General features: G+C 46.3%; 1 protein-coding gene across 1 annotated transcript in view; it reads left to right on the top strand.

Annotated features, from left to right (window-relative positions):
• The window catches only part of LOC144176046 (cytochrome P450 3A24-like), a 148,008-nt gene that overhangs the window by 112,685 nt on the left and 18,590 nt on the right, over positions 1–16,733 (top strand). The window contains exons 11-12 of the mRNA XM_077705166.1: positions 6,977–7,137; positions 16,452–16,543. Of these exons, the coding sequence (XP_077561292.1) occupies positions 6,977–7,137; positions 16,452–16,543 (253 nt within the window). The remainder of the gene's footprint in view (positions 1–6,976; positions 7,138–16,451; positions 16,544–16,733) is intronic.

Raw genomic sequence — 16,733 nt, 5'->3', positions numbered from 1 at the left:
CCAAGAATCATGTGTCTGCTGACAATTTCTATAGGGGCAGACGCAAGTGTCAGCTGCTTATTCAACATTGCCTGTTTGTTCCTGGCCCTGAACATTAGAGCTGTTGTTTTCTGCGTATTTATTTTTAAACCATTTGAGTTAGACCATCTGGATAGTTCTGACAGACATTTTGCTGCCAGTTGCTACATCACTTGCATCTGGCCCTGAAATAAAGAGGCTTGTGTCATCTGCATAAAGGATAAAATCAACACTTGAGTCAGGTTTAACAATGTCGTTGACGTAAACATTGAAAAGAAAGGGACCTAAAACACTCCCGTGTGGTACACCGGAACATATTTTGCTCAGCGATGAAACAAAGTTTTCAATTGCAACACACTGCATCTGATTACAAAACCGAGCATGTGCAACACCGCGAACACCATACGCATACAACTTATGAAGCAATATGTTACGATTTAGGTAGTCAAAAGCTTTACTGTAGTCTATGAATATACCAAGCGTGATCTTGTTGCGTTCAATATTTTTTATGATCAGTTCTTTCATTGTTAAAAGGGCCGTCTGAGTGAACTTTCCCTGACGGAATCCGTGTTGGCTTAATGCGAGTATAGAGTGTTTACTAAAAAAATTATTGATACGGAATAAAATTACTTTCTCTAACCCCTTGTAAAACACTGAAAGTATGGAAATTCGCCGTTAGTTATTCATTTCATTTTTGTCCCCTCCCTTATAAATTACAGAAACCTTCGCTATTTTCATAGTATCTGGAAAACATCCCGACTCCAGAACAAGGTTAAATATGTGTGCGAGGCATGGAGCAATAAGATCAATGACATATTTAACAGGTTTAATTTGGATGCTATCAATGTCCGTGGAAGAACTGTTTTTCAGGCTGTTGAATGTCTGGCATATTTCTGCTTCTTCTGTAGGTCGAAGAAAAATAGACTCATCACATCCATAGCTAAGCGGACCCTCGCAAGGTTTATCGAAAGGTTTCACCATGTTCACAAAATGCTTGTTAAAACTTTCGGCTAACAAAAGACCAGAAATGTTTTTATTGCCTATGCGAAGTTCCAAACCGCCAGAGTTGCAGTAATCTGCGTGAACTCGGGCAGCAGTTCAGAGGACATGCGTCGCGTAACATGCATTGCGACTCCCCCTCCGCGCACCGCAGTGCGATATAAAAAGTAGTGATTATAATCATTTAGGGACAGCATGTCGCTGTCACTGTGGTACCAAGTTTCGGAGAACATGATTACATTGAAATTAAATTTGAATTCGCAAAAAAAGTATTTTTATTTGGTCTTGCTTAGGAGAGAGAGAGCGGGCATTTATGTGAATGGCAGCTAAAGTGTTTCTATTGGGTTCGGGCGCTATGACGTCTGAAGGTAAGCAGTATTCCTGATACTGCATGCTTCTGGTCAAGAGAATCTAAAACTGTCAAGCCAAATGTGTTCAGCTTAAACGATCTTCCGCAGGTCATTTTCGGATTCGATGCGGACGAGATTGGCTGATTCCATTTTCCGTGCAAAAACTTCTTCGTTTCGTGTCCACACAAACCGCCATTTGAACTCGCGTTTTCTTGCCAGAGCCAGGGAGAGGAGGAGTTTCAGGGTTGGGCATAAGTGGTCGTTTAGATAGATTTGCCCTTCACTTTTATATTCCAACGTGGCTATTTTTGACGCACTTTTTTCGTGCCATCTCAAGAAGAGCGTCCCTTTTTTCCCTGCTTTTGAACTGCACGACAACAGTACTTTTGCCAGCTTCTCGAGTGGGCACACGGTGGCAGGCTTCTATTTCGTCGCACCTAACGGCTTCGCCCACTGCGTCACTGATTTTCATCACTAAGTCAGTTACGTTTTCGCCGTCTGTTTCTACGAGCCCTCTTATTTCAATGTTGGGTCGACGCGAATACTGCTCACACGGCACAAGTCTGTGCTTAAGCTCCCGTATCATGTTATCGCTTTCATCGCATTTCAGCCGCAACTCGGAATTTTCTTTCTTCATTGCATCCCTTTCTTCTTGCGCAGTAAAGAACTCCTTCTTTATGTCTTCGAATGTCTTGTTAAAGAAAGTCATGCTATCCTTTATCTCTTTGAGTTCCGTTCGTAGTTCACGAATTTCATTTTGATAGTCCCTGTCATTCGCAGACTGGTTTTTAGACATCTCGTCGCCAAGAAAAAAACACACGGTAAAAACACAAAATTCCGTGTTTCGGCAACTGCAACAGCGCAAAACAAAGCTAATAACTTTCAAATTCAAATTCAAATCTAATAGCTCATAAATCCATCTTTAAATGCGACGACATCAATAGCACATCGTTCAAACAGCTTATCATAAAAGTTACAAAAACAGCGTTCAATGCTGGCTTCGTCGCTTTCTATTTGCGTTATCGCATTTCTGCGAGCGTACTTTTTCTCGGAGCATAACGCTCTTTTGGTCGGCGCCTCCCCTAGCAGCATCTTTTCTGTTCTTGCGCGGACAAGCGCGCCATGATACTTGCTCTTGGATGATAGCTCGAGCTGTGCTTTAATATCACGTATGTCATCTCTGCACATCCCGAAAGGTTTACATTCTTCTTTAATAACAGCGTCTAGATTACTGCGAAGCGTGGCTTCTTTTTGTCGTCATTCTTCATTGCGGAAGAACGTTCAAGGGCTTTCAGCATAACCTCTTGTATGAACCGCTTCCACTTCCGAATGAGGTTCGTCACATCTGGGCTACTAAAAGAGGCCCGTGCCCTTGCGCCAACCGCTACGACGAATCTATTATCTTGTAGGAGTTTATTAGTCAATTTCCACAGATCCCAGGAGAACGCGTTTCCACGTTTAGCGGCCCTGCCTAGCGTTAACGACACTGGACAATGGTCGCTAAATGAAACGGGGGTCACTTCGTAGTTTTCACAGTTAGGTATGAGTTCTACGGAAAGATATACCTTGTAGAGCCGCGCATGACTATTGCCCTGAAAGTGTGTTTAGCGAACGGTGCCTGCGTTGCTCATGCTATCACCTGCATCTACCAGGGCGCAGCCGGCTAAAACCTCATTCAGTACCGCCGTACTGGCGTCTCTGAAATTGGTCGTGCTGCTTTTGTCGCGTGCTGAGCAAACATAATTGTAATCACCCACGAAAATTAAGAGCCGTTTCGTCTCGCACCATGCACGCATTTCTTCAACAAAAGGCTCCATTTTGGCTGTATTGGCTTGCCCGTAGACACACATTACGCGCAATACATTTGGAACCCAGCTCGAAGTCGCATACAATATACCGCCTCTTTTCCGAGGCGGTGACCGTCTTTGGAGCGGTCCTTAAACTTCTCCGAGTTAAAAGTGCCCAAGCCGCAAAAATCCGACCGCATGCGACAAGCAGACATCATAGCGCGCAATAAAGGGCCGCACCATACGATCCGTCTGGTCTTCCCTACCAACCATGGTCTCTTGCAAGGCCACGATGTCCAAATCCTCATCTGTCACGACTCGGTACACCTGATCTTGACGTCTCCGATCCGAAAATCCTCTGACATTAAGCGTGGCAATGCGCATTGGTTTGCTCAAGTAAACCATGTTAAGGAGGTAGGTAGACTTATCGCACAACCATTACATTCATGCCCTCGAGAAAGGAAGACGCTTCGTCAACTGCAAACATTCCATACACACTTCAAAAACACGCACATGTAAAAACTTCCTATGGTCTGCGGGATTCACGGCCGTTGCAATAATACACACTTACCCCCTCCCCCCAACCAAACCTAAAGATCAAACCATAAATAACAAAAACACAATAACAACTCCAAAAATACTGCCAAGACCCACAAACTACGCTGTTGCATTTAATTCGTCGGCTGTTCGTTGGTTCATTACTTTCCACTTGGTGAATTGCTCGTTGTCTGCACTTTTTAACAGAGAGCTGGTGTAAGCAAATGCGCCGAAGAATCCGTTCACGTGGAGAAAGAGAGAAAGAGAGAGATAAACTTTATTTTGAGGAAGGGTCTCGAGGAGAATCGAAGTCCGAATGGTGGTGGCAGGTAACGGGCTGAAGACCCGCCACCTCCTGGACGTCTTCTCCTTGACTTAGGTTGGTGGTTCCGTGGTGGCCGTTGGCTGGTGCCTTCCGGCGACCTCTTCCGCCCTCTTGACCAGGCGGACCTGCAGGTCCGGGTCGGGGCTGCGAAGCGAGGCCTCCCACATGCCCAAATGATGTGGGTCAAGTTGGCATGGGCGCCACATAAGGGGCACGCCGAGGTTGGATAAAGGCTGGGATGGACTTGCGTCATGGTGGCCAGACTGGGAAAGACTCCCGTCTGGAGTTGGCGCCAGACCAGACGTGATTTTGCTTAATGTGAGCGATTTGTCCGCCAGAGGATAGATCCGGTGGGATAGGAGGTAGTAGGTGGTAATATCATGAAAACCGATCAGACGGTGCCGCGCGGACCGGGCTCCGTGGAAAGGATACGGGTTCCTCCCAGCCCGGATAGTATATCCTCTGGCTAGGTCATGGGCCGCCTCGTTTCCCTGGAGCACAGAATGCGCGAGGGTCCAGATCAGTTGCATTAAGGACTGCGGTGGGTATCTGAGCAAACGTTTGAGTGCCACTGGGGATATGCATCCAGCGACAAAATTTTGGAGAGCAGTTTTAAAATCTGTAATGATTGTTGCGGGTGTGGGGGTGAGTGAAAGGGCGAGCGCTATTGCTCCCTCTTTCGCCGGTTCTGGGATGGGCGTCCGGACTGTTACGGAATCGAGCATGCTGGTGTTGGGGTAATTTTGAACGGCGATTGCAGTAGAAGCCTCCTTGCGTCTATACTTTGCTGCATCGAGGTACACGATTTGCGGATCATTTTTATACTTCTTGTGCAGGGCGCGGGCTCGTTGTTTCCTGCGCTTGGAGTGGTATGTGAGGTGCATATTGCGGGGAAGTGGTCGGGCTACAATAAGAGAGTGAATACTACTTTGCTCCTTCCAAACAAAGGACGTGGTCCGTGCGAGACCGCCAAATTGGATAAAATTCCAACAGCGGGACAATTTCCGCACATTTGTCATCTCTGTATTCCTTACTTGTAAGAAACTTGACATCCTTCCAAGTTGGGTACAGAGAAATTTTAAGTGCTGATCTTACCTCATGTCAGAAATGTGCTGCATGCAAAAGAGGAACACGTGCTGAAGGGACTCTGGGTGAGGGCAGAGATCACAGCCATGGCTTCACCGGTAGAACTCCCACGTGAAATCTTATCAAAAAATTCTTGACGGCGACCTTAACAGGAAGCCGTGGTAAACGTTTCAAGGCGTATGACACTAATGCACTGTCCATTCGTGACCGGTAGAGTGGAGCTGAAAAAAGCATGTAAATCGTGTCCCAGTGTAGTGTTTTTTTTTTCACTTCCATTAAGTAGTGACGTGAGAACCTCTGTTCGAAAAACAGCACCGCCTGTTCCTGGGTCCCTGTAAAACCTGGGCACTCGTGACCTTGGTCCTGCACCCGCATCTTCCACCCATTCTTTCAAAAACGCAGAGCCCAGCTTAGCAAATGAGTTCACATTAAAGGCCTAATATGCCTGCGAAAAAAAGGCACCTCAGAACTTTGAGGTTTACCTCAACATTGACCAATCCCAGTTCACCTTTCGCTCAACTTACAGGTTACTCCTCCTCATTCGGTCAAAGCGAGACTCCCAAATAAACATGGCAAAGAATCCATGGACTCGATTCACATCGTCTGGTAGGCATGGTATCACTTGCGCAACAAACCAAACAGCAGGAAAGCTGTATTGCACGCAAACGCACGATTTCCAAGTGGTTTGATTCTCCCATGCCACGCGCGAACTTTTGCTGCCAGTCCGTTTACACTGATGGTGTTTTGTCCATTTGGCAGATTGGTGGTGTCAAAGCAAACGCCCAGATACGTGCCGACTTGGTCAGACCACTGTATGTCCAAGCAGCTCGCTGGCGTGGCGTCCCAATTACCCAGCCATGCCCCAGAACACTTGTCACGATTCACTTTCGCACCAGACACATGGCAGAATTCCGACACATGTTGCATCGCTTTGCGGATCTCCTCCTTGGATGCACACTAGAGTGTCAGATCAATCGCATAGGCGAGCACTTTCACGGTCTCGTCTGCCAGGCTGACGCCACCGACCGTATTGTCGTTAAGAATGGATCCACAGAGAGGTTGAAGGTAAAGTGTTAAAAGTATCGGTGACAGTGGACATCCTTGTCGCATTGACCTGTTGACGAGTATCTTATCCGTTGTTTGTCCGTTAATGACAAGTTGCATTGACACCTTCCTGTAGCAAATGGCGACGTACTTCAGAAGACGTTCCCCGACTTTGCAAGTTTTAAGCAGCCCAAAAATAAATTCGTGATCGACACGGTCGAAGGCCTTGCTTAATTACACCTTTAGCACCGCCGCCTTGTCTCTGTGTGCTGATGTTGTTTCACACAGCCCGTGCATTGTGTTCAGATTATGCGAGATGCACCGCCTTTGGATACCATATTGTCACGATGCCAAAGACGACGCAGTTATCTTCAAGGAAAACAAGTTTATTGGAGCGAACCTGTGCTCCCCTAACAACTCAAAGAATACACTGGCGGCGAAGCAACAGTCAGCAAAGTGACGTACGCAAGCGAGCGTCGGCGATCGGAATACCGCGGCATCTGCTCTGCAGGCTTTTATCTTCCGGCGCCAGTGTTTCTCGAACCGTCGATTTACATCTAGAATATTTTAGATCGAAGAAGATTACTCGAGGCTAGTGACGTTAGGACGAAACGTTCTTCTTATCAGAATGAGATAACCCGTGCGGCATAAAAATAAAGACTGGAACACGCGCTTCGCTTGGGACACAGATAACGCAGCCGGGCGTGGCCGGGCACTAAAAAAAAAATAAACAAACAAACCCAATGCCTAGTTCGCGGCAATATGCTTGGTGGTCTCCTATAGGATGAAAGATTCTCTGTGTCCTGATTGTGTCGCTTGTCTGTTTCCAGGATTGACGGAAGACGAAGCCCTGGCTCAGTGCATCCTCTTCTTCCTCGGAGGTCAAGACACCACGTCTTCAACCTTGGCCCTTTGCGTCTACTTCCTGGCCGTCAACCCCGATACACAGGAGAAATTGAGACGCGAAGTGGACGAATGCATCGCAACTCACGTAAGCAGCAAGAGCTTGCTGTGGGCGAGCTGGCGTAACAGCTGCAGTTGGTGCAGCAAAATCTTTTCTTGAGTACAACTCACGAAAGCAGCAAACGATCAGGAAGGGACTTTCGAGCCGATCTTTTGTTTTTACAAGTCCCAAAATGCATAGCACAACCGCTTTCTCTAACCACCAGTGATACTTTCTGAAGGCATGTTAATTGGTTCTTCGTAACAGCAGCAAACTTCATCTGAAGAAAACACAAATCCGAGGACTTCTGGGCACAATTTGCGCTATGAACGTTGGTGCATTAATGTCCGAATGAAATCGCGTAGCGCATCGAGTATTTTAGGGCCACTTTTGTTCTCTATTTATATTAATGATATTGTCAATTGCACTAATAATGCAACTTTTGTTTCTTACGCCGACGATACTACAGTTTTTGCTACAGGCAAATCGGAAAAAGAATTAGAGATACAAAGCAATAAAATACTGCTTGACTTAGAGAGTTAGGCGGGCGCGAACCACCTTCGCATAAATACGAAAAAAAAACTAAGGTTGTCGTGTATTCCCCTAAAGGAAAACAAGTAGCTCCAAGAAGTGTAAACTTAGGCAGTAGCTGATAGAGGTTGTCTATTCTGCAAAAATCCTTGGAGTAATTTTTTCAAAACATTTAACCTGGAACGAACACATTCAGTATGTACAATGAAAAGCGTCATCTGCTGTTGGTATTATTGTTCGAATGAGGCATAGTTGTCCTGTAAAAGTGAAGATTCTATTGTACAACTCTTTGGTATTCTCGTTGTTTTCTTACTACAGCCTTGTGTGGTGCAAGACGGGCGTGTCTGATTTGTCAAAGCTGCAGCTATTACAAAAAAGAGCTGCTCGCTACATAGCTAACGTTCACTTCCTTCATCCCACTAAAAACCTTTTTTTGAAGTACGACATTCTTCCAGTGTACTCTTTGTATAATTATAGGCTGTTGGTAACCTACAAACGATTTGTACAGCGCAATGAAAACGTCCTAACCTCGCTAGCTAAACTAGCTAAACAAAACACCCATGTTCCACAAACACGTCACATGGAGAGATGCATAATTCCGACGCCACACGCTTATGCTCAACAATCTTTACGGTACACATCGCCTGTTCTGTTAAATAAGCTAGTAAAAGAAACATTTGACCCCATATGTAATGCAAACCTTAACACCAGATGGTTTTGTGAGCACAAGTTGTGAATTTTGTACTTTTTCTGTGTTGTTGTTTATGCTGTTGTTGTTGTTGTTAAGTGAAAGAACCTCACTTTCTGTGTTATTGCATGAAGTGGTAGTATGCAATATGTTTTTGAAATTGTGCGTGTCAACCTAAGCTCCTCCGCTAAGCTGTCAACGAAAAAGGGGTCGGGGCCCCGTCAAGCTGTTCAAACAGCTTTTTGTCTCGCCTCCTCCTGTGAAAAAGGAAATACAGAGGAATGAATGAATGAATCTTGATGTTGTTCTTCGGCAAGTAAGGTTTTCGAGTTTTTTTTTGTAAATGTACTTCTATAATTGTTTAGTTTGCTATTTGTTGAAAGTTGCAGTTTTTTTAAATGTTGTCTAACCAGTTATCTCAATTTACGCAATTATATCGAATAAATCCAGTAATTGCGGATATATGCGTTTTTGTCAAAATTTAGGGCGTCACACGGTTGGGCGGTTTTCACATATTTTATTCGTGAAGTTCGTTGTTCTGTTCCGGAAATTTTATTTTTTCCGTCTCCGTGTTGTGTGGGAGATCTATATGATGCGTACTTTTGATTTCATCAGTTCACTTTTATAAGTTTTATTTTTGCTTTGTGTCTTCTTTGGCATCTGGAAATTCCGCTCGACCAGCCGCATTTACGCTACAAAACCTGAACTACCATCATCTCCGTATTTTAATAGCAGACTGAAACACTTCAACATCAACAAAAATAACCAACCAAAGTGGAAACGCAATTACCGCCAAGCGAAAACGCTTCTCCCAAAATCAAAACGCAATCACCGAAATGAAAACGCAAAGCTATCGATCGACCAAAATGAACCCATTCGTATCGCTGAGGCGTACCCGAACGAAAATGTTTGGTGTACATTATTGTAGATGATTCTTCCAAAGTTATCGGGAACTTTTACGTCCTTTAATGGCTGCCCGCTCTTCTACGTAGCGAAACACGCGCGGCCTACTCATGCCTCGCTATAGGGTGAACTGCCCATAAAAGCGAGTGGCCGCACCTGGAGTAATGAGACCGACTGCGCTCATTGGATTACATTGTGGCGTAATATAACCCGAAACTTGTGCACCCGCACGCGCGCCAGCTGCGAATGGCGAACGAGAGCTGCGCCCGAAGACCACGTGGATAAAGTTGGCTTTGCCACAAGCCGTTTCGGCGTGAGCAATGGCGCAGGTCAGACAGTACAAGCATAGCTTGAAAAGAAAGCAGTGTTCCCGACTGCCAAAAAGAATTATTCCCACCATGTTTGGCCCAAGTACCGCAAAGCAGAAAGCATTTTAACTCCCCGCTGTTAAAACAAAGCGCGTTTTCAATTCAAGAGCCTTGCCTAGGATTGCAATTAATCATAAGCCCCGCAAGCCCATATCGGCATGTGAAGAAAAAAATTTCCGCATGCCTGACCAAGTCTTTGCGTCAGCACTGAATGCTATTTTGTTCCAGTTTCACTCAGGAGCGCGACGGTGACCTCTTTTCAAAGAACTAAACCAGATGTCATGTCGGGCTTAAAGGAGTACTGTCACGAAATTTCAAAGCTGAGATAACTATGTAAAATGCTTCCTTTTTATCAGGAGATATCTCCCAGCAAGTTTCAGCAGCAACCGTTCAGCGAAACATATTTAAAATCCATTTTAATCTCCGCCCGCACGAGAAAGCCCAGAGCGGGCCGACGTGACATCATCTGCTACGTGCCCCAAACTGCCGACGTCGGGGCTCCCGTGACGAAGCCGACGCGCTGGCTGTGGTTGGCGCGCGCTGCTCGGGCGTGTGTACACGTCATGGTTTTGGGACTGACGTCATGCTGCCCGGGCCTGTGGGGACGGCGAAAACCTCGGCCGGTCTGGGCGCGCGCGTGCGCTTGCTCACGCGCGCTTCCAGAGAGGCAGCGATACGGCAAGAATGGTGACGTCATGTTATACATGCTGTCATGGCGGCCGCTCGGCGTTTTTCAGTCGAAACCGAAACTGGCACGAATAAACGTCGCCGTAAATGAATGTTTACGCTGCGCTCGACCGTCTAATCTGTCATTCTATGATTAGTGGGCTGGTAGGCACGCATAGCAGCGAAAAAAACGTAACATAAAAATTTCGTGTCAGTACTCCTTTAAGTTTCTAACCAAGCGGTATCCTGAAAATCATCAATATCACCTGATGTGCTGGTTTGGCCAAGAGGCCTCTAAAGTACTCAAAAACACAAAAACATCAAAATAGTCATTTTGCCGCATATATTTTCGCAGTCACTGTCATCTGGAGTGGTGCCGCGCGTCTGAACAGTTAAGAAGATGGCTAGAGGCCTAAAAAAAGATTCATCATCGTCCCGACCTACATATGTCACCGGTATATGTTCTAAGCAAATAGAACACGTAATTTACGCTCATGCGATAAAGTTTTTAACCAACTATAATACTTATTTAAACGGGAATCAACACGGCTTTTTAAAAAAATCCGAGTTGTCATGTCATGTGCCATGTCATGTGAAAGGACATGTGAAATTTCACATGTAGGCCGGCCTCATTGCTACACATCTCCGCATCTTCATTACTTCTTCATGAAAGCAGCCAAACACTAGAACGTTCCCACCGACTCCAGTGCAACAAATTTCAAATCAGCTGTAGTATAGTGTATAGCCAGCCGCAAGCTTATCAAGGTACCCTGCCAGGAGGAACGTACCCACAACCAGTCATTCCTCCGCAGTGGGTATATGCCCATCGTCAAGCTACGATTATAATCGCCGTCATTGTGCATCGTACCACTTGGGCTCGGCGATGAAGAACAGACACACAGAAGCAGCCGGTTCGCGAACGCTTAGCTCGTGTCGAGATAATTAGGCTGCCTCAGCTGTTCTTTCCAGTGTGACCTCTAGAACGACTCCCGGTTTTCGGCTAATGTCTTTTCAGCTGAAAATAAAACCTTCTTAAACAGCCATCGAACGCATTTTCCGAAGGTTGACCCCCTCATGTAGTACCCCTCGCAAGGAATTTGTTTTCAAAATACGCTCCCCTCGTCGTCAGTAACAAGTGTGTGGTGGCACCGCACCGCTTTGTTCCTTAGGTAGAAACTTTTGGCACCCGAATACCGCACGTTAATACCCCCCGGGTTCTCGCTCTCACCTTATATTATGGGGGCAGCTTTGTCCCGACTCTGCGGACACTCCACGATCAGATCTCCCAATTTTCACATCTCCTCCTCCAAGTCGCCCACTGAAGGGCTGGACTGCTCAAACACCACCAGTCCCACATCATGTACGCGTTTGCAATGTCCCATATACTATACACAATTTTCCGTACTTGCAACCTCCGTCTTCTCAGCTTTCGTCCCTCCTCGAGGCCTTACCGTGTCGCTAAGGGAGTACCCACCTACGGCCCCAGAGCCGCACTTTTGGAACTCGGAATATATAGCAGTCTTGACGAATGCAGCCCCCCTCTTCAGGCAGTGCCTGGGTTTCTTTTCTTTCTCCGCCTGGTTCAACCTCCCTCGAAGAATACGCCATTGCCCTTGCAATAAACACGATACTCCACCGTATCTGCCCCCAGGCCAGTAAATATATAAACGTGGACGACTTCCAATCAGCTCTCCGTAATTTGGCTCGCCATGAGACCCACGCACGCACAACTGACTTCGTCACTTCCAATCCTCGTCCACGTTTCACACTGGTTTGGGTTCCTGGCCCCGCTGGCATGGAAGGGCACACCCGAGCAAACCATCTAATTCGAGTACCTTTCACGGGGCGGCCCATGTCACGGCCAGACCTGTACCGCCCGCCGACGGTTAGTACTCCGCAACGTTCTCACTTAAAACCACGTGGAGTGTTTCTGCAAGGGAAAACGCGCCGCGACCGCCACATGCGCGCTGACGCCCCTTCGGTACCACCCGCACAGTGCGCGCGGCGCGGCAGGCGGCGGCCACATGGCTGCGTCACCGGCCTTGGAGTGGTGTGGGTAGCTCCAGCGACCGCTTTCAACCGCTCTTTAAAATGCCACTCGAGGCACAAAGGAAGTGGCTGGTGTGGTAAAGGAGCTGATAATGTGGGCGAAAACGGCACTTTAAAGGGACAGACAACCGATTTTTTGGGTACGTGTTCTCTATAAATGAAAGGACATCTCTTAAAGCACCTTAACGAGAAAAGGTTTTGTTGATAACGGCCTGGAAGTTTCTAAATTAAAATTTTTAGACCTACGAGCCGTTTGTGTCCTCCCAAAAATCTTGCTGGCAACCATGACATACAGTAGCGCGGCAACATACTTTTGTCTGTATGCGAGATGAAAAGCGATATTTAAAAACTTGTCCCCAGCTAAAAAAGTGTGAATCGCAGGCATTCTTATTCCTTTCTGTGTTTTTTAAAATCAGTAGTTTATTTTGCGCGAAGGCGCCATCTGAGTGGATGGACGATCGGTAGAATCTGGCTTCACGTTGTGGAGGTAGGCAGTTCGATTTCCCCGGGCGCGTCCTCTTTTATTTTTTTAAAGCTGCCGTTGGCCGATTTCTAAACTGAAATCGAATATTTCGGCAGAAGAAATGCCCCTGACTTATGCAGAATCGTCAAAGCTCCTTCACTGGGTCTGTTTACTGAACGCTGCCGTTGATTCTGGGCATAGAGGCTCAGTTAGCCACACTGAGAGCAACCCAGCGGCGTTGGGTGGCGTGTCTTAAAAATTTTCAAAATAATGTTAAAAAATACGTATACAATTTAAACTTATACAAATACTTGTGTCCAAAGGTTTTCACTAAGTGAATGAACGTTTCAGCAGTCCCAGTATAGCTGCTAGGTTTGCAGGTCACGTGACCGGAACACATATTGTAGTGTCAAGTTTCTACACTACGAGCTGCCACCCTTCCGATTGCGGAAAGTTTGGTGCCAAATTAAAATTATTTCCGCCAATTCGTTTATAAATTTCTTGTAGTTACATGGCTATTTAAAACGCTGGCTTTCATTTGGGATAGAGAAAATATAGTTGACAAAAATGCAGAGCAGTGATTCGCCATAACGGCCTGTGGCACCGTTATCCGCTTACTGCTACTACCCATCACGCTCTTCGCCTCCCTGTCTCACTTCTTTCTTGATGAATTGAACGGAGGTTTGTCCAAAGCAGTTCAAATTTCCCGCCTTCGCAGTGCTCGCGCGCCCCCTGCCTGGAACGAACAGCGCGAGCGGTTCTCGCACGTGCCGGCACCTTACTGCGCAGTCCACAACGCGTTGTGTTTGGCGGTCCCATCTCCCCGCGAGGGGGACTCGAGTAAATGCGTCGCATAGGGGGTGGGTGTATTGCGTTAACGTTTAGTGTTTGGGGAGTTGGTGGTAGTGAATGCGTTGTATCAGCAGCTTCTTGAGTAGTTTGAATGAGTCAAGGATATAAGGCGCGTTCGTAGCCTCCCATTCTGTGTCGGCTTTGTGGCGCAGTGGGTAGAGCACCATGTACATTGCGTTCCGCCTGCAGGGTCGAGGGATCGAAACCAGGCGCCGGATAGTATTTTTTTTTATATAGTGTAGGGGGAGGGGTGCGGACTACGAACGTCAACGAGGGTGACATCGTGAGTTACTGAAATGCTCTGCATTTAAAATTTGTCTGTCCCTTTAAGGCATCCATACCCACGTCTAGGGAAAACGCCCGTGAAATATTCGTCACCCTGGTAAGCCTAAACATCTCCGGAGGGGCCAGGCGGCTTTCCCAAGAGCTTCAAAACTGCCGCCACGGGACGCGCGCCTGCCCATTGGCGAAGTCGTCATGCTCCTCCCACTGCCGCGTGCGTCGCGCGTCATTTTGTGACCGAGGCAGAAGCCGCCGCACATGCGTAATCGTTGACGCGGGTGTGAAAAAAAAAAGCACGCGCAACGCCCACGCGCATAATCGCGTGCAATCTCGACCTAGGCGGTTCACGCTTTACGCGCCCAGCGCCTATCACTCACCCTGTATCCAGCATCCCGCCCGTGTCTCACTCGTGAGGCTTCGCGCCTCATTCGGCAGGCTCAAACCCCTTCACTCCCGTGCATCACATTCTTCACGGGATCTCTATTTATTTTATTTATTTTCACATCCTGCAGCCCTTTAGGGCTATATCAGGAGTGGTTGAAATACAGAGCAGCGATTAGAAATACATCACTTCAGGGAACAAGAGAATAAAATATACACACGTACACACATGACAATTCCATTGAGAACAAAATCCCGATCCTGTAGATGCCAATGTACACCGAATCGTCGTTATACATCTAATGAGTGGGCACTGCAGGACGCGGCGCACACACCAACACAACAAAGAAAGGAACTAATTATTAGACACAACTTTCAAGAAAAAGCTGAAATTGATTTACCGATGCGCTCCTAATCTCACCCGGCAGTAAATTCCCCTGATCTGTTGTTTAAAAAAAAAAAAACTAAATTTGAATACATTGGTGCGTGCATGAAATGAGGTGAGGTTTAGGGCAAGATTATTTCGAGTTGTGGTTGGCATAGCATACTGTTATCGGTTAGCTGTTATCGGAAAGGCGGTTAACTGAGTGAACGATACCATGCAAGAATTTTAGCTAGTCAATATCGCGTCGCGTAGAGAGTGAGGCAAGGTTTAAAGTTATAAGGGCTGATGTAGGCGAAAAATTACGTTCATAGCGGCGACAAATGAAATGGATTGCTTTTTTTTGCACGGATTCAATTTGTTTGATTTCTCCTTTTTATACGGACACCAAACGATAAAGGCATAATCAAGAAGTGGTCGAATTAGTGTTTTGTACATTAGTAATTTAGTTTCCTGTGGGAATGTTCTGAGAGTCTTAGGTAACCAAGTTTTTTAAGAGATTTGGTGCAGACTGAATTGATATGTTTAGACCGGGAGAGGTTAGTAGTGAAAATCGCGCCATCGCCGTCCTAGCCATACTTCCTGTCCCACCTGTTTCTCCTACCCATCCATCCATAATTCTTACTGGGACTGCACCCCGCCATCTCCTGCACCATCCGGGGAGCTCTGGTTGTTTCCCTCGCCGACAGTGAAAAATCCAGGCTGCCCACGAAGCTCTCTGCGAACGGGATCCGCGCGAACATTCTTCCGCACTATGTGGACCCGGCAAATTATGAAATGGGCCTAGCTCCTGCGTAGAATAAAGCTTGTTCTCTCTCTCTAGAGGGAATTTGAGGAAGTAATAAAATAAATAGTGATTTTTAATGCGCTCTCCCCATCAATTTTGCATTTTCGTGCAAATGCAAGGCGTTGCATGGTTGGTCCTTTTACCGAGCCTTTTTTTTTATTCGTACTTCCGTCTTTCTTTCCGGGCTTTACTCTGAATTTTCGACTTCATTTTGTGGGGGAGATGTGTAAAATGCGGATATTTGATTATGTAAAGTAAGTTTTATATGGTTTGCTTTTCTATTGTATTTTTTCGTTTTTTTTTTAATTCTGTTAGGCCAACATCATCATGTGCTAGCTGCACCAATCAGCCATTTTGGTGCGAAATCAGGACATTGCGCGGCTGGGGTCTTGGGGGTACTCGTCAAGGGGTAAAATACTGCGGGTTAGAATGACCCCCGTAAACTCTTTCAGCGGTTGAACGACCACCCTCCCAGTCATTAATCGACCAGATTTAGGGGAAATCCCCAAGGTGGAGTAATTTTCTGTGAAGGAAAGTTTTACATCCACCTAAATGCAGCCATACGGCTACAAAGGAAAGCTATACAGCTTTCTCGGATATACAGCTGTACAGCTATACAGCTGCTCCGGTTAAGCAGTGGTCCCGGGTTCGAATCCTGGACCAGGACGAATTTTTGCTAGCCATTCCGTGGCAAATGAACACCAGTGAGCTTCCTTGTCCTCACACAAGCCATTGTGTGCCTCCAATGACTTCGTCGGACATCCCCGTGCCAAAAGCGGGTGTCGCGCCATTTGGACCTCGGCGACGTCTGCTTCTACGAGGAGATTAGAACGTTTCTACACTTAATATAACTGATTTGAGACACCTTTCCTGATTTCGTTTCGTCCCCTTTTATCCTCTTCTCTGTATGCAATTACTATTCATTCAATTAACTCTAATTTTTAACGAAAGATACACGAAATCACTGAAAAAAAAAACAGTCGTACAATGGGGCTCCTATTTTATTCCAGGGAACCGAACCCAGCCTTGACGTCGTCTTCAAACTAGACTACCTGAACTGCGTTGTACTGGAAACACTACGCCTATATCCTCCACTTGACAGGTATTGTGCTTTTCTTACGCCGATTACATGGAGGGTTAGTTTTTTTACAAGAGAAAGAAGAATACAAGCCTGAAATGATATGTTTATCCCGGTACTATTCAAAATATCAAAATATTCTGACGTTTAACTTGTGAAATTTTGTTTTTGGTTTCTTGTTCGACTGCGCATACATGCGATGAAAGCATTCAGA

This window comes from Haemaphysalis longicornis, unplaced genomic scaffold (genome assembly GCF_048455015.1).
Source record: "Haemaphysalis longicornis isolate Haplotype H1 unplaced genomic scaffold, Haemaphysalis longicornis Haplotype H1 scaffold_3, whole genome shotgun sequence".
NCBI classification, from domain to species: Eukaryota; Metazoa; Arthropoda; class Arachnida; order Ixodida; family Ixodidae; genus Haemaphysalis; species Haemaphysalis longicornis.
This window is presented reverse-complemented; position numbering and strand designations above follow the sequence as displayed.